The following is an 18608-nucleotide window of genomic DNA, read 5'->3' on the forward strand; positions in this document are numbered from 1 at the left end:
AGAGGAGCCTGGCGGGCTACAGGGAGAAAGAAAGAAGAAAAATGAAGATGTTAGTTGCTCAGTGGTGTCTGACTCTTTGCGATCTCATGGACTGTAGCCCAAGCTCCTCTGTCCATGAGGATTCTCCAGGCAAGAATACTAGAGTAGGTAACCATTCCCTTCGCCAGGGGATCTTCCCAACCCAGGGATCGAGCCTGGGTCTCCAGCATTGCAGGCAGATTCTTTACCATCTGAGCCACCAGGGAGAGATGGTGTCAGATGGACAGTTCAGCATCCATATCTGATCTTTAAGAGAGAGCTGGAGGTTTGGGAGCCTGCAGCACAGACAAGAGGTGTGGCCAGCTGTGCCCATGCCCCACTCATATCCCATGGGACCCCTTCATCATTTGTGTTCACATAAGCTCTTGGCATGTTCTCTGTGACTCTTTGTCAGATGTGGCCCTCAGGTTGCCTGAGCCTATTGTGCCTGTGAACACAAGAACCAGAAGCACCTGGAATGCATTTCTCTCTCAGCAATGATGACAGGTGCTGGGACATTCGCACTCTGGGCTCCTTGCCCCTGATGGGGACCACTCTGAAGCTGACCCACACTGCCTCCAGAGCACTCCTGTATAACCTGACTTGATATCATGGCACCCAGCTTGACTGTCCATTCTCCCTTCCATTTTTCCCTCCTGAGACTTCTTCCTAACAAATCTCTTTAACAAGAATTTCATCTGCTTCGGAGGAACCCCCACTAAAAGAAAATGTTTAAATGAAACCACTCCAGGAGGATGAGCAGTCAGGAGGGGTCCCCTAGGGAAGGCCAACTCTAAGTACAGGAAGATGAAGACTGTGAAGGAGATGGAAAGGGGACGGCAGAGGGGACCAAGGAGAACCAGAAGAGGGGCAGCCGTGAAAGTCAGGTGATAGAAATTTCCAGAAGGAAAGAGCTATTAACAGTACCAAACAAAGCAGAGGAGCCTAATATGGTAAGATTAAGAGGAGAGGAGCCTAATGAGTTAAGCCTAATAAGGTAAACTATGTTTACAGAATCTGGTGATCATAAGGGCACAGGGTCCTTAGGAACAATTTTCCCTAGACTTGTGACCCCGGTTCACGTCCAAAGTGATGGGAACTTCTTCCTCCCTTGGTATGCTAATCTTCCTTCACGTCTCCCTTATAGGCAGAGGGGTCTAAAGCGCACTCATATATGTAGCTCTGTGATATGCATCAAGGCATACTCATTTCTAGTTCTGTTTCTGGAACCAGACATTTCTCTTTAGCTGTACTGAGACTGTCAGGTTGGCACTCAGACATCTGAGAGGTCAGGCTAGACGTGGACGCTGCTGTGCTTACAGAATCAAAGGCTGGCGGCGGCAGTCTTCCCTTTGGGGCAGGAGCAAGGGAAGGAAGGGAGGGTGGGGAAGGTCTGGAACAGATACCAAAGGCAACACAGAAAGGAGCTGCAGGAGGAGCGAAGGGATTTATTTGTGCCCGCAGGGCCAGGGAAGACTGAAAGAAGAATTCCGGGGAGTGTTCAGGCTCAGGGCGGAGGGGCAGTGGTGAAGACTGACACTCTGGGCTGGAGTTTTTCCATGAGAAAGGCTTGTGTGGCTATGGATGGACACGTTCCCACACGTGGGTGGGAAAAGACTGCTGTGTTCTTGAAGGATTAGAAATAAGAATTTTGAAAAAAACTTTAAAGGTGAAGACTTCATGCATACTAGAGAAGGTTTATACATAGGCTTTTAAGGGAAAAATGGAAAACAGTGCTTAGGTACTGTGCAAATTCACAGGACTCGTGGCAGGAACATTCCATTTTGGCCATAGATAGAGTTACAGACTTGAAGGGTTTCCTCTTATTATGGCATGTCTTTGTAATGGGGGGGGAGCAGCGAGGGATTCACGAGGAAGATAGAAAAAGAGCTCACATTTCCCTAGAACCGTATCAACTGTGGAGGCAGTAGCTAGAAAGAGCCACGTCAGACTCTGGGCTTGTCAGCACCTCTTCAACGTGATATATTTTAAGGTTTTCTCAGCACGAGCTTGACTTTTAACAATGAATCCAGAAAAGGGGGGAAGTGATAATAAATCACAAACAATAAAAACCAACAGAGATTTCTTCTGACCCTGCCACCGTAGCTCTTCCATCCCGCTGACCAGTCATGATGCGCTGACTGAACGCACTTAGAAGAGGCCGGATGCAGCTATACCCTGGAGACCAGAGGCACGGGAGCCTTTCAGAAGGCACCTTGCTTGTCAAGAGTCAGGGCTGCTGCACTGGACAGGGAGGGGCTTTTAGGCCGGGGGTTGGGGAAAGGAATAAGAGAGAGTAAAGCGGTGGCCGCCAGGCCGGGGAGAGTGGAAAGGCAATAAGATCAGGCTTTGCAGGGTGAACGGTTCTGCCCGGAGTGGTGGAGAGGTGAGGGAGGGTCTGGAGACAGCCACTGGGGTCTCGTCTATGGGAAAGGCATTTTAATAATTAACAAATGAGAAAAGGCATGGAGCCAGTAGTAATGTGACCCTAGCCTTTTGAAACTATGCCTTAGGAGCCTGCAGGCACGTTACAGGCTCCCCAGCCAGTGAAGGCTGAGAAAGCTAGGAAAACACAAGGAACTGCTGTAACCAAATAAAACTTACCACTAGGTCAATTTAAGACACATTTGATGAGAGCCGTAATTCAACACTGGGTATATGGAAGGCACTCATGGAACAGGTCTTATAAATTACTGAAATTAGCAAGTCAGAGACAAGCATAATTTTAATTTTTCTCTTCTCACTTTGTTAATACTCCTTTAATATCATCAACACAATATTGAATTTGCTGTTTCCCTATATTGACTGAAATAATCAGATGCACTCTTATGTGTGAAAACACAAAGATGCTTTGGTCTAAGAATTCTTTTCTCAACACAACCTTCAGGTCCTTCCACAGTTCAGGATGCCTGGAGTTTTCTTTCTTTCTTTCTTTTTTTTTTTAAACCGCAACTAAATGCTATATTGAGTTCTTCAGAGGCAGGGAGATAGAGTAGGGAAAAGAGGATTATTTCAATCCCCACTCTGCCCTTAATCAGCTATATGATGTTGGACACCTTAACCAGTCTTTCGGAACCATGAGTCACCTAAGGGAAGATGCTAAATAGCCAGCAGGAGAGGTGAGGAAGGACCAGCAGTGAAGCAGAAGGTAATCAAGGAGAGTGTGACATAGAAGCCAAGAGAAGAAAGTGTTTTTAGAAAGAGTGGTCAACCATGTTGAAAGTTGTTGCAAAGGTAAGTTGAAGTTTCCGTTGCATCTGGCAATGTGAAACTAAGACTTCTAAATTGTTCTTGGTCCATTATTTCAAGGCCATGGGGTATCTTAAAAGAAAGGGAAAAAAGATAGCATCTCTGATTATCATTTTATGAGACTTCTTTCCCAAGGTCTTATTTGTGTATTAAAACAAAAATCTGAGAATAAATTTTTACAACCCTGGTTTTTCCTTTCACTTTCTGTCATTTCTAGGTTCTCTGTGCCCATTTAAGGGAGAACTCTAAGGGATGGGAGTAAACTAAACTGAGACTATCCAATTCAGGGCAGGTTCAGAAACATTTCCTCTTCATTGTAAGTGCATCTGATAACAATATTTTCCATACTGATGTGCAACAAATCTTTCAAATGCACTCATTTCATGGTTAGCCTAAATTTAGGCAAACACAATTTCTGAATACTAAGAAAAACAAATGCCATAATAAGCCTTCTAGCACAAGGGTCTAAAAATAGTGTATTCCTTCTCCCAGCTCCACACACAAAGGAAAAGCTCTTGGACGTCAGAAGTTCCATGAACCCCCGAGACAAGGCTCTCTGCATGTGTGCTGACTTCCCAGTGGACATCTGGCTGTTTATATGTTGGGAACACATTTCATCGACTAAATTTAGTTATAATATCCTTACCCACTCGGATGGTCTGTGGTGTCATTCAGAACTGGAAGCATCAAAGGGACTTAGGGACTTGGAAAGTGGGGAAACTGAGTCTTGAGAGTCTTGACTCTTGGCGGGATTGGTGAAGTTACACAGCCCACACACCAGTCTGTTCCTGCATCAGCCGCCTTAAAACAAAGCTCCCAGACGCTCACCTTGCTCCCCTCCCAGCATAACTGCTCTCACGAAGTCCAGACTCAGTGTCTCTGCTTCCTGACCTCCCATTCACTCTTTCCCACTTCAATCTGACTCCCTTCTCCACAGCTCATGAATAAATGCATGCATGTCAAGGTCACCAACATCTTTCATGTGATCCAAACAAAGGTCACTTTTCTCCATCCCTGTTACAACACCCCTCAGCAACATCTGACACCCCACTTCGGCTTCTTGACTCATTTTCTTTCCTGGCTTCCATGACTCCTGGCCTCTGGGTTTTCTCTACATTGATTTCCCAGGTTCTCTGCTGACTCCTCATCTTCCTCCCAACCTCTTCTCTCACTTTTTTTTTTTTCCTACCTGGTGATTTCAATGGGCTCAGAATTGTAAGTATCCATAGGGTGAATGGTTCAGTCTCTCCACTGAGCTCCTGACTTGTAAACCCCCCTGCGTTCTCCATATTGAACGTCTATTTGGCACATCAAACTTAACAACATGCAAGACCGAAATCTTTATTCTTCCCTCCAAAGCCTGCTCCTCCCAAAGTCTTTACCATCTCACCAAATGGCATCACCATCTGTCTACCCAGCTGCTCAAGTCAAAAGCCTAGAAGTCATTCTGGACAATTTCATTTTCCTTTTCTCCATATTCAATAGACCAAAGACCTGCCAGTTCCACTGCCAAAGCATGTCTTAAACAGGTCTCTTCTTGTGTCTACCCCGCCGCCACCAGGACCTCTAGTGTGGACTACTGCAATCTGCTAACCCTTCTTGTTGCTTTTTGTCTGCTGCCTGCAGTCCATGCCATACAGCGGCCAGGGAAGCAGTGTAAAAACACCAGACAGATCGGATCCTCTGTCCTTAAGGCCCTGGAGCAACTCAGGACAAGGCCGGATGATCCAGCTCCCACCCGCCTCTCCCGCCCTTCCAACCGCACCACCATCCTTTCTTCCTCAACCCCAGCATGCCAGGCCCTTTCCTGCCTCCAGGCCTTGGTGCTCCTCCAAGAGGCACTGCCCAGCCTCCCTACTATAAATCTCCAGGTTCCCTTCACATCAACTTCTCACTGCCTGTAACTAGCGGTGCACACAAGAGGGTCCCCGCTAAGTGGAAGTCCCGAGAGAGCCAGGACCCTATCCATGGTGGCCATGGGTGTTGCCAACCCGGCAGCTGAGGGAAAGGATGCTCACAGTGGCGCTGGGTGGGGAGGGCAGGCTCCTGGCTCCTGAACAATGGATGAGTCAGCTGACGCCAGCGGTTAGTGTGCGAGGGAAGACGTCTCCCTGGGAAGAGCGGCCACACCCAGCGCTGCTGCACAAAAGCACCGGCCAGCCTCGCTGGGGTCAGGCTGGACTCGGCATTTCCCTCAGACCTCGGCCTTAGTGAGCAGTCACTGAAGAGGGGGGTGTTTATTTAAAAACAAGTAGCAACGGAACCAGTCCAGGCAGGCTCCTACCCAGGCAGTAGACTGGCCCTGGGGGCTGCCATCTAAAATAAGGGGCGATTCCTGGATGGCCGCCTTCCCACCTGTCTGACTGCAGATTCCAAAGGCTTGGCTCCAGTCAACAGGGGGCAGGAGGAAAGCTTCTGTTGCCATAGTAACCACAGTGCTCCTGGGGCCTAGGCTCAAGGTTTCAGATAAACAACTATTTAGAGAAGTGAAGAAAAGGAGAGGAGAGAAACCGCGCCCCCCCCAAATGGTGAAATGGCGAGAAGTAATCCTACAAGTGCTGCAAGACACGCTCTGAAAATAAAACCAGGGAGCCAAGAGTAGAATCCTCCCACCGGCACGGGAGTGGCCTCCTGCCGGGGACCCAGCCGGAACAAAAGGCCCCATTGACACAAACATCTGTTACTACTAAACACTTAGGAATCAATATTTTCCTAAAGGCTTTTTTTTTTTTCTTTTCTCCTTTTGGCTTTAAAGGGTTACTGTCTGCCAGGCTACCAGATCCTCACCTTCTCCAAAGTCCACGGTCAACCATGTAAAGTGACTATTAGAACTTCAAATGAAGAATTTGATCCTGGAAATGGCCCTGTGCTAGTTTTTTTCCTGAACACAGACACCAGGAAAATGTCAGAAGGCAAATCCAAACCCACGCCCTGAAAGACTTAAAATGTTAACAGTCACATCCCTGGGAGGATGAGTAATCTAGCCCAATTTAATTTCAAAAGGAAACCCAGCAGATTTAAGAGATGGCCTGGGTGTGCCTTGAAGGGAAGGAGGAGCGAGATGGGGAGGACGGGAAGGTGACAGGATCATGGGGACGTTACCTCAACACCTGCATTTCCTCCGGGGAGTTCTGCACCTCGTCCTGGAGGCGATGCCAGCGCAGGCAAGCCCTCAGCTCCTGCTGCTCCTGCGCCTCGTGGGGGGCCAGCTGCTTGGAGCACAGACACACAAACACACATGCACAAAACACAGTCACTGTTGTCCTCTGCAGGCTCGGCCGCCAATGGAGCGGTGGGCTTTGTTTCGGGGGGGAAGGCACAGACAGCCCCCACCGCGCCTTGTGCCCCACAGGGAAAGTCCAAGGGCCAAAGAGGCCTTTCAGGCCCTCAAACGAAGAACCGGCCCTCCCTCCCGCGCTGCCTGCTTGGGAGGTGCCCCCTGGTCCGACAGCCTCTCCGCCTCCCCCTGTCTGCCCCGCCCTGGAGAGAGCAGACCTCCCTAGGGGCCAGTTTCCACTCTGATTCCTTCCAGCCCTGTCTTGCCTTGTCTTTTCGCACAGGGTGGGAAAGGTCCCCTCCATTTACCTCCTATTTTTTCCCAGCCCCCAGTTTTGTTAAGGGCTGTTTACAGTGGAGCCTGCTAATGTAACCCAGATGACTCTGTTTGCATATAACCAGGAAGAGCGCAATGCCTGGACTCCCTCTCTGGCAGGAAGGCCATCACCCCTGCCCTACTGGTCAGAACTGGCTGCTGTCACCCGTGTGCTCACAAGGCCCCTCGGCTTTAAAGGTGGGGGGGTGGGTGGGGTGGGCAGCAGGACATCCACTGGGGAGGGAACTGTCAGTGTCTACAGGCATTCCTGGAAACTGACAGATATTTACTGATTCTCTGCTAGGCCCTGGGGACATACTGGACACAGCTATGAACTTGAGGAGTCCAGGGAGACAGATGAGAATAGTAACCATTGGAGTCCAGTGATGGTAGGGGTTGAGGAAGGACTCCAGAGCCCCCCAGACAACCAGTGTGTTCAGAAGGTTTTCCTGTGGAGGGGATGAGGTTTGAACTGGTCCTCAGGGAAAGCAGGAGTCAGCCAGGAGAGAAGGAATTTCAGGAAGTGGGGAAGCATGTACAAAGCTTGTGGGGCCTGGAAAGAGTGTGAAATGTTTTAAAAATTGGGAACGGTTAGGGTTGCCAGGGAGCAGGCTGCCATTCAGGGAGGAACAGAAGTGCCAAGTAGCTAGCAGTGGTGATATGCTCAACAAAACTTGTGTGTCCTGTTGTTATGGACTGAATTGTGTTCCCCCAGCAGAAATCCTATGTTGAAGACCTAGTCACTGGTGTGACTGTGTTTGGAGATAGGGGCCTCTAAGGAGGTAATTAAGGTTAAACGAGTTCAAAAGGATGAGGCCCTAATCCAATAGGGTTGGTGTCTTTGTAAGAAGAGGAAGAGACACTGAAAATCTCTCTCTGGACCATGTGACAACATAGTGAGATGATGGCCCTCATCAAGCCAGGGAAGAGAGGCCTCACCAGAAACCAAGCCTGTCAGCACCTCGATCTTGAACTTCGCCTGTTTAAGTCTCCTGGTCTGTGGTACTTTGTTATGGCAGCCTGAGCTGACTAAGACACCTGTAAAGAAGTCTAGACTTTCTCCAAGTTGATGACAAGTTATATGACTCAACTTGCCACTAATTCAATTCACTTCTCTCTGTGGAACGCCACTGAGAGGAGTGGAGGTTTCTATCTCCTTGTTCAGAGATCCCCCACTCCCCTTTGCTGTACTTGATAATGTGTGGTGCTGCAAAGTACAGTCTCCTGGGCAGAAAGGCAACATTGCACTCTCATGCCTTGTTCAGTGATGAAGCAACCTGTTGAGCGGGAGAGTCCCCTGAGGCCACCCACCCTTTTCTGCCCTGAGGAGCACTTTTCTCTGGCTGAGGAGGCTTGGCAGGGACCACCAGCAGCTCAGTCTTATACCTTCAAGGAAGGGATCAGAGCAAGCGATGAACCCTGGAAATGTTTCCAAACTTTGTGCTGATTCCAGAATGGACACTTCACTTCAGGGGGTGTCTGTGTTTTCACACATTGAGGATTTACTGCATGTACCTTAAAGGAAGATGAGGTGGACTGCCCCCTACTTCAGGTTAAGGGTAAAAGAGGGACAGAGAAACTTTAACCCCTATTTCCCTTTGAGGCTCATAAGAAGTCATCTCCTTCAAGAAGGCTTTCTGGGTTTTCTCACATCCAGCCTCTTTCACCTTTGAAGTCCCACACTACTTAGTGTTTACCTCTCTTTTCTAACTTATTTTCTTCTTCCTTCCACTATATGCTTTCCTTATCTTCAAAATTAGACTCTGACCTTTCTCAAAGCAGCGTGGTGGACTTAGCCTTTTATCTCTATGAATCTAGCAGAGAATGGACACATGGAAGGTTTATAGCTGTGAGATGCAGCCAGGCCAACTTTGTGCCTCTATCAGTACTGATAGATGCAGGGCAGAACAGCTAGAGGCAGGACCCAAGCAAAGAGATTCCAGGAGGTAGAGGCAAGAGGAAGGATAAAGGGGGAGTGCTCTCTGGGGATTCAGGACATAAAGGGCAGAGAGATGGTCATCAGACACCTGACATACACTCCTGATTACCCGAATAGCGCAAATCTGATCGTCTCAGATGGAAGCACCTCAGGGGAGAGATGGTGAGAGAGGCATATTTACATTAAACCTATTCAATCCTTGCTGAATGCCTACTCCACGCAAGGTGGTGGCAAAAACAAAGATGAAGAGAACAAGAGGGACAACTGGTATTTCTTGCACACACTCCATGTGTCAGGCATGGTGCTAATAAGCTCATTCACACACCGCCCCTTGCACTCTGCAAGGTTAAGCATTTTATAAATGAGGAAACTGAGCCTCAGGCAGGTGACTTAACCTCCTGACACTCACAAAGCTGGTAAACAGCACAGCTGGGATTCCAACCCGGGTCCTACTTCAAACCCAGCCTTTCTGCTCAAGAATCTGCCATGTGACCTTTCTTCACAGATTCTGCGTGGAGGGGGACACAGCTCTGCACACTGCTAGCTCAGTAGCCAAGGTGGGAAAGGGGCGTGGGAGGATGAGCAGGCCACTGTGCCACTGAGGAAGAGGTCATCACCTACTCATGGGGATGGGAGGAAGAAGAAACAAGTGAGAAAAAAGAGGTAAGTACAACTGCAGTGGAAACTCAAAGTTTCTAGAAGAGCATTACTGCACTGTGAATGAGATGAAGAGCCTGGGCTATCAAAGGAAGGTGACCTTAAGCTGGCTAGTGAAAGATACACAGGATTTCAACAGGCAGAAGGAACTAACAAAATCATGCAGATATGTACGAACTTGCGAATTTCAGAAGAATTCAAATAGTCCAGTAAGCAGAGACAGTAGGGGAAAAGACGTGACCCCGATATTAGGAATTGGAAAACAAGCAGAAAGCAGGTTAGCTGCCATATCTTCCTTATTGCTGGTGCCTAATTCTTTAAAGTTGAGGTTGTAAACTAGGAGTGTGTTGACCAGGTCTGGCCTCGGTGTGTATTTAGTCTGCATATTTTTCACATTGATAAATTTCACATAAAAATCCACAGTCATAGTTTCTTTTAAAACACTAGAAGTCCAGGCTCTACTGAGCCCTCCTTTCAACATGACAGCAATTGGCCAGGACTGAGGGGAAGTGGCCGGTGTACCACAGTCCTCCCCGTTCCCTAATCTGCAACACCAGCTGTTTCATTCCTCATTACTTGCAGCAGACATCTGAGATCATCACTCTGGATTTAAAATTTCATCCCATCACTTAACAAAGCAGAACATGGTTGATGTCAACACAATCACAAGCATAAAGGAGTGCTTGCATACGCCACAGTACCACCTGTTCTGCAAGTCTCTGCTCAACGTCTCCTCATCAGAGACCTTCTCTAATAAGCATCTTCTAAAACAGCACTTCCTCCACCCCTCTCTATCTGGCTTCATTTTCTTGACAGTAATCATCCCTACAAGTTGCAGATGCTGTTGTTTACCTACCTGGTCTCCCTGTCATCACTAGATCGCGAACCCCAGTGAACCCCATGGGGAGCAAGGTCTCTCCTCTCATTTACAAAGCAAACAGAACAAGTACCTAGGTGTATAATGAGCACTCAATACCTATCTGCTGAATGAGCGAACGACTCAGTTGAACTTGACTCTGGGTACTGAAATGCTTAGCGCACTTGAAACTTACCTGCTGTGCCTTGGCCCAGAACACATCTTCCAAGTGAGTGGCGAACCCTTCACTCAGCCACTCCTCTGTCCAGTCTCGAGCCCCAATCGCCAGGCCAAACCAGGCATGAGCAATTTCATGGCAGAGACGGGTCCCACAGAGCTGGCTCATTCCAGTCAAGGTGCTCTGAGAGAGGAAGACGATGTGTGGGCTGTGGATAATGGGGGAGAAAACACACACGAGTCTTGTCAGGGCCTGTCCTCCTGACCGCCCCCCTGGGGCAGCTTTCTCAGCCCAGCCAGCCTGTTATTATCATGTGCATGCTAGATCACGACCGATAGGCTCGCAACTTAGATGCTTTTAGAAATAAATAAAGTGGCAGTTTGTGTTCCTGGCAGCGGTTCAGGCTGCCGTTTCTGCCAAGCAGTTGTCTCCGTCATCAAAAGGCTATTACCTGTAATAAGTAACCTGCACCGAGGTTTACACTGAAGAAATTACAAGGCGATGGAAGCGTTTACTCTGAAATCTGGACTGTAAAAGAAGAGCAGGTGTGGGAACGCGAAGCCCATGCTGTCAAGACAGTGATCAAAGAAGACCCTTCAGCCAAAAATCCGAGTAGCTCACAGACAAAGTGAGAAGTCACGCAGAAGGACAGGAAAAGCCGAGAAGAATGGAACCAAACATTTTCTATTTCAGGCCAGGGCTGGTTACAGACGTAACAAACTCACAGGTGCCATGGATGGGTGAGGTTTCAAGAGACTCTGATAAAGGCTGAATCTCTGTAAGGCTGAGATTTTCAAAGGTATCTTTTCCTATCTACAGATGCTTATAATTCACATGACACAATGATAGGCAGAGAGAGAGAAGGAAGCTCACTCACTCAGGTGTGCAAATGGCCCCAGGGCTGGCACTAGCCAGGGAGATTTACTAATATCTAATCTCATTTCCCATACTTTGTTTTAAAACCCCAAACACCATGATTAGAGCTGCATTGATGAAATGGGAGGAAGGGAGGCTGAAGAGAGAAGAAGTAAAGGGAATATACCTCCTGTGCTTCAGTATTTCTCATTTATCCAGGACTTGTTTACAGTCTTATGAATGAAGAATTTGCTTTGGAAAAAAAAAAAAAAAACCTCTCCTCCATCAATTGAACACAAGTAGTTGTGAAACCTTCCAAATTAAGAAACTGTACACACTGGTTCCTTCCTTTAAAAGCCATGCATTTGCCATCATGTGGGCTCCGCACAAGCCAGAACTGCTCGCAGATTTGTCCTCCGCCCCCACGGCCACCAGTAGAGAAAACCCCACCTGTATTTCCCTTGCACAACCTCACCCATTCAGCTCAGGGAGCTCAACTGAAATCGCGGCAGTCATGTGTGCCAAAACAGACAGCTTTCATGTGCAATAATAACAGGGCAGGCACGCAAATGAGAAAGTGTCTGCCAGGATTTCAGCAGAGTCCACCAGAAACTCCGGGAAATAAAAGTGTAGCTGGGACATTTAGGATACAAGGGTGCAATGCAGCAGGCGCCAACAGTATTTCAGAGCACTAACTCAGAGAAAGAAAAAAAAAGGAAGCCAGGAAGGAACGCAGGAAGGACGGAGAGAAGGGTGAGAGGGATGGAGGAGGGTGGGAGGGAACCAAGAGGCACAGGAGCTAAACTTCCTCTTCCTGAGAAAGGCGCCCATGGAGAAGACAAACTGCGAAACCTGGCATTTTCAAGTAAATGACCCTTTGCTCTGGCATGTGCAGCTCTACAAAGAAAAGCCACAGAAATGTACCAAGTAAATAACATTCCAGACATACTGCTGGCAGCACTTCACCCTTCTGGCTAAAACAAAACAGAAGTAACTTCAGGCTTTGTAAACAGGCTCAAAGACAAGCCTGCATTGGAAAGGTCTGCTGGCCAGAGACCCAGACGGTGCACGCAGAGTTACAGACATGGTGTGGCTGAGCCGACCCCTCGGCCCAGGAGGGGTACACACGCTGATGACTGTGAAATTGCAGACTGTTCATGAGGAAAAAGCCTGCCCTGTCCACGGCGACCTGCTGGCTGCTTTGTCCCAGGGTGGAAGTTGATCCAGGCCCTTTTATGCAAATATCAAAGTCTGAGAGCGCTGAAGGAATGCACAAAGCAGCTGTGTGGGGGTGGCATTTCATTTTCCTGTCCTGTAATTTTTCCCCTTCAATAGTCTTCGTTGTCTCCACCAGACCCGGTATTTTGGAGATACCACCCTGGCCTTGGTTGGGCTCAGGACAGACCCAGACATTGCTGGAATGGTGCCTAAATTCCCATTCCCTGTCCTCAATACTCTCTTCCTAGCCAGGGAGAAATGTGTTTCCTACTGTCTTCTCAGAAAACTGAAACTTAAACTTCCTTCTAGATTGGAAGGATGTGCGTTTCGCTTGATACAAATGACCCTCTTATCAGTGGAAAACATGACCTTCTCCCTGAAAAGCAATTTTCCAGTTGAGAACCAGACCCCAGATTCTCCTGCAGCAGAGTTTTCTGTCTAAGGTTGGGTTTTACCTATGGATCATACCTCCCTATAAAGATGGCTTCTTTCTTAAACTAAATTAAAAACACAGAGTAAGGTTTTGATAATCTTTCTCAAGGGTTGTTAACAAAATCCTGGACATAAAAGGACGAATAGAATTTTTTTTCAAGTTAAGGAGAATTTACTCCTCTCCCTTTGAACTTAAATGTCAGGATTTTTCATGGTAACTAGAATTTTTAAACTGCTTTTTTTCAACAATGAATGAAGAACTGTATAATGGCTCAAACTCACTTCAAGGAGTAATATTAAATATTCCTCTACCAACAGATAATTTCTTTCACACCCTTCTTCAAAACAGAATGAATGTTTAAAATTTTCTACTCAAACCTTTCACTTGATTTATAAGTTTCACCCCTGGGCTCTTCACATTTTTCCAAGTTGTCAGAATCGTATTCATGGTCCTAGTCAGTCAGCCGGGCATCAGTCTTCACTCTGACAGGCTCCATTTGAAAACGGGTTTTCTTTTTTTCTTTTTTCCCTTGAAAGGGCCTGTGTCAACTGCCTCTACAAATGCCAAATTGTTGATTCATCATCATTACAGAGGGTGGAAGATAATCACTTCAATGACATCTTCATCCTAAAAAGTTTATTAAAAATTTTTTTTTTTCAAAATCACAGAGTTGATCATTTTTCCCAAATAAGAAATGGGTGGGAAAGTAATATTTTCAACTCTCAAAAAGCACAATCCCTCTTATTTGTATTCTCCGTCATAAATTCTCACTGCAAGTGATCTTGGGGCCAGCGGGGCAGAGCAGGGGGCGGGTCAGGGCAGGGGGCGGGGCAGGGCAGGGGGCGGGCAGGGCCCCAGCAAGACACGTGTGCGCCTTCCTTCCCGGGAGACCACCAGCGGGGCTGCCTCCCGACAAAGGCCACGTGGTATTGTCTGTCTGCTGCCTCCCCCCTCAAGTTTAAAAATATCATTTCTGGTCTGAAAACAGTTTCTCAAGACTGTTCCTAAAAGCTCCCTCCCCACCCAGATTAGAAGGCTGTGTCCCGTTAATTTAAAACATGCGTCTAGCAGAGGAGGAAGGAGTGCCTTCATTACTCTCAGGAGCCGCTCCAATCCTTCGGGAGGAATTCAATTTGGAGAGGAAATGGAGAATTTCATCAGATCTTAAGCAGGGGCTGGTGTGTGATTTATTTCTGCTTTGTTCAGGGAGACGTGACCAGCGTGGCCCACCCTGCGGCGCAGGGAGAGGTATAGCACTGGGGGCCCCAGCCCAGCACCGCGGCCCCAGCCGGTCAGAGCAGGCGGCAGCCCGACCCAGAGGACAGGAAATTGCTTTTGCTTAGGGACAAGAAGAACCCTAGGGCACCCCACCATTATCCTGGAGCAGATCCAACACCCCTTAGGGGGAGCAGATTCACTTTTTATACAGGTCCTTGGGAAGTGTGTCCAGGAAACAGACACATACTCACCAAGCTTGAATTTACGGGTTCAAAGTTTTTCACAGTCTCAACAACATGTGGAGCCCAACATTCCATTCCAGAGAGGAAAGAAAAATCAAGAAAGAGGGGAACTCTGAGTACTTCCAGAGTTAACCTGGATAGTTCTAAAAGGACCTCATGATGATGTGAAAGCAACTTTTGCTTGCATGACTTAATAAGTTGCAAATATAATCTGGATAACTGAAAGGTTAAAGATTCGGAATGCTTCCCAGGTGGCTCAGTGGTAAAGAATCTGACTGCCAGTGCAGGAGACACGGGAGACGTGGGTTCTATCCCTGGGTTCAGAAGATTCCCTGGAGTATTCTTGCTTGGGAAACTTGATGGACAGAGGAGCCTGGTGGACTACAGTCCATGGGGTCACAAAGAGTTGGATACCGTTAAGCATGCATACAGACTCAGGGTAAGTAGCCTGGGGCAATGTGAAAGGGAGGACAAATAGGAGTTACCCATCCCTTGGTAACATTTCATGCAAAGATGGGCACAATAAAGGACAGAATGGTATGGACCTAACAGAAGCAGAAGATATTAAGAAGAGGTGGCAAGAATACACAGAACTGTACAAAAAAGATCTTCATGACCCAGGTAACACGATGGTGTGATCACTCACCTAGAGCCACACATCCTGGAATGTGAAGTCAAGTGGGCCTTAGGAAGCATCACTACGGACAAAACTAGTGGAGGTGATGAAATTCCAGTTGAGCTATTTCAAATCCTAAAAGATGATGCTGTGAAAGTGCTGCACTCAACATGCCAGCAAATTTGGAAAATCAGCAGTGGCCACAGGACTGGAAAAGGTCAGTTTTCATTCCAATCCCAAAGAAAGGCAATGCCAAAGAATGTTCAAACTACTGCACAATTGCACTCATCTCACATGCTAGCAAAGTAATGCTCAAAATTCTCCAAGCCAGGCTTCAACAGTACATGAACCGTGAACTTCCAGATGTTCAAGCTGGAGTTAGAAAGGGCAGAGGAACCAGAGAGCAAGTTGCGAACATCCCTTGGATCATCAAAAAAGCTAGAGAGTTCAAGAAAAACACCTACTTCTTTTTTTTTTTCACCTACTTCTTCATTGACTATGCCAAAGCCTTTGACTGTGTGGATCACAACAAGCTGTGGAAAATTCTTCAAAAGGTGGAAACACCAGACCACCTTACTTGCCTCCTGAGAAATCTGTATGCAGGTCAAGAAGCAACAGTTAGAACCAGACATGAAACAATGGACTGGTTCCAAATTGGGAAAGGAGTATGTCAAGGCTATATATTGTCACCCTGCTTATTTAATTTATATGCAGAGTATATCATGTGAAATGCCAGGCTGGATGAAGCACAAGCTGGAATCAAGATTGCCAGGAGAAATATCAATAGCCTCAGATACACACATGACACCACCCTTATGGCAGAGAGCGAAGATGAACTAAAGAGCCCCTTGATGAAAGTGAAAGAGGAGAATAAAAATGTTGGCTTAAAACAGCATTCAAAAAACTAAGATCATGGCATCCAGACCCATCACTTCATGGCAAATAGATGGGGAAACAGTGGAAACAGTGAGAGACTTTATTTTTTGGGGCCCCCAAATCACTGCAGATGGTGACTGTAGCCATGAAGTTAAAAGATGCTTGCTCCTTGGAAGAAAACCTATGAACAACCTAGAGAGCATATTAAAAAGCAGAGACATTATTTTGCCAACAAAGGTCCATCTAGTCAAAGTTATGGTTTTTCCAGTAGTCATGTGTGGATGTGAGACTTGAACTATAAAGAAAGCTGAGCACTTAAGAATTGATGGTTCTTTGAACTGTGGTGTTGGAGAAGACTCTTGAGAGTCCCTTGGACTGCAAGGAGATCCAACCAGTCCATCCTAAAGATCAGTCCTGGGTGTTCATTGGAAGGACTGATGTTGAAGCTGAAACTCCAATACTTTGGCCATCTGATGCAAAGAAGTGACCCATTAGAAAAGACCCTGATGCTGGGAAAGATTGAAGGCAAGAGGAGAAGGGGACAACAGAGGATAATACGCTTGAATGGCATCACTGACTCGATGGAAGTGAGTCTGAGCAAGCTCCGGGAGTTGGTGACAGACAGGGAAGCCTGGCATGCTGCAGTCCACGGGGGTCACAATGAGTCAGACATGACTGAGCTACTGAACTGAACTGAATTCCTTGGCGCTGGAGAAGATCTTGAGAGTCCCTTGGACAGCTAGGAGATCAAACCATTCAATCCTAAAGGAAATCAACCTTGAATATTCACTAGAAGGACTGCTGCTGAAAGCTGAAGGTCTAATACTTTGGCCACCCATGCAGAGAGCTGACTCACTGGAAAAGATGCCGGGAAAGACTGAAGGCAAAGGAGAAGGGGGCGGCAGAGGGTGAGATCAGCAGGTAGCATTACCGACTCACTGGACATGAATTTGAACAAACTCTGTGAAGTAGTGGAGGATATAGGAGTCTGACATACCCCAGTCCATGGGTCGCAAAGAATCAGACACAACTTAGGGACTGAACAACAAACTCAGAACGTGCTTCCTCTTCCTCTGTCAGGTGTGATGTGGTTATGTGCCAGCATCTCACCTGGTACATTTACAAACCAAATGCTCAGTTCCGGCCCCTTCATCTCTACGGTGAAATCCCTCAGTCCCACTCCCAGATGCAGTCTAAGGTAGGGGACATATCTGTTGCCCCAAAGGAAAGAGATGGCCCAGATGGATTTGGAGGGCCCTTGCTTCCCTCTGGCTCTGGGACTGCTTCCTTCTGCTCCATCAGGCATTCCACTGTGGCCACATAGTATAGTCTAAGACTGGAACCTTATGAGACATGGGGATGTGGCCCTTTCAGTAGCCGGAAGTGGAAACCAGATCTAAAAACTGTAAGAAAACAGCATCTGACCAATACAAGGATATAGGTTTGAGAGAAAAGGCTAAATTAGTATGTGTTTTCCTTTAAAAATGCTAAATAGCAAAGAGGCAAAAACATCTAGTCACTTATCTAAATGAATTTTGGCTCAAACTGCTAACATGACTGTAGCAGAGAGTGACTGAGTGGAATCCCCAGGGCCAGAGACTTCTACCAGAAACATCCTTCTTCTAAAGACTCAAGTGCTTGAGTATGTGCAGTGTGCTAGGCACTGTATTTTATATACATCATCTCATTTAATCTACCTTATGACCTCAAGAGACAGATTTTATCATCATCCCCATTTTTAAAAATGATGAAAGTGAGGCACAGAGAGGTAAAGTGACTAGCTCAAGGTCACACGCCTGGTAAGTCATGGAGCTGGTATTCCTACTCACACATTCTTGACCCCGAAGCCCGACTCTGACTTACCCTGCCCAGGGTCACTGGGTTTAGACCTGTGACTTCAGGATCCCACTTCCTCTCTGCCATCTCAAGCCTAGTGGTGCAATGATCACTGTTCTCCCTGGAACTCCATTTTCCGTGTTCACCCAAGAGGAGCCACCAGCCATGCCCTGCACCTCTCTCTGTTCCTTAAATTCATATCACAGTTAGAACTGACCGGAGGTTACCAGACCTTGTGATCAGCAGAGTTTCAGCCTCTTCCTGGTGAGAAGGAAGGTAGGGAAGCAAAGGATAGGGGAAAAGAGAGGGGAGCATCAGTAACACAGCTGATGCTTGCCCCCTCCACACCCTCCCCCCACCCCCCAAGGGCTAAATTCCCGAGTGCAACATCCTTCTCCCTAACCTTGTCCTATGCCAGGTCCTGGTGGGCCACTGCAAGGAGATGCTTAGACAAGCAAGTGCGAGGGTGCATGGGTCAGTCCTTAGGGTATGATTTTAGGATCCCAGGCAGGACAACATGCCATTCTGCCTACTGCTCCTCCCCAGCCTCTGCCTCCCACCCACTTTTGTTTAGGCCTGACTTCTTTTTCCTAAATAGATGTTATTTATTTATTTATTTTTAGAGAAGTTTTAGGTTCACAGAGAAACTGAGCAGAAAGTACAAAAATTTCCCATATGCCTCTGCCTCCACACTCACACACAGCCTCCCCCACTATCAACATCCCCCATCAGAAGGTGCTTTTGTTATTAGAAATGACAGCTCTCTTGATGCATCACCACCCAGTATCCGTAGTTTACATCAGGGTCCACTCTTGGTGTGGTGCA

The 18608-nt window shown here is 47.3% G+C and overlaps 1 protein-coding gene and 1 long non-coding RNA gene across 17 annotated transcripts in view; both read right to left on the reverse strand.

The window, feature by feature from the left end:
• LOC122709939 (aminopeptidase O (putative)) overlaps positions 1 to 18608 on the reverse strand; it is a 392862-nt gene that overhangs the window by 145446 nt on the left and 228808 nt on the right. For 10 of the 16 annotated variants that reach the window (XM_043927317.1, XM_043927315.1, XM_043927312.1 and 7 more), the window contains exons 6-7: positions 10508 to 10697; positions 6370 to 6479 (exon numbers count right to left, since the gene is read on the reverse strand). In XM_043927317.1, coding sequence (XP_043783252.1) covers positions 6370 to 6479; positions 10508 to 10697 — 300 coding nt within the window. Of the gene's footprint in view, positions 1 to 148; positions 3340 to 5047; positions 6149 to 6369; positions 6480 to 10507; positions 10698 to 18608 lie in introns of those variants that run through there. The other 6 variants (XM_043927318.1, XM_043927310.1, XM_043927314.1 and 3 more) reach the window with 3 other exon arrangements.
• On the reverse strand, positions 10943 to 12465 carry LOC122709941. Its single transcript, XR_006345779.1, has 3 exons — positions 12294 to 12465; positions 11532 to 11596; positions 10943 to 11017 (listed from the first exon to the last, which is right to left on the reverse strand). It is a non-coding gene; the product is annotated as an uncharacterized LOC122709941 (long non-coding RNA).

The sequence above is a fragment of the Cervus elaphus genome, chromosome 16, assembly GCF_910594005.1.
Source record: "Cervus elaphus chromosome 16, mCerEla1.1, whole genome shotgun sequence".
In the NCBI taxonomy this organism is placed as follows: Eukaryota; Metazoa; Chordata; class Mammalia; order Artiodactyla; family Cervidae; genus Cervus; species Cervus elaphus.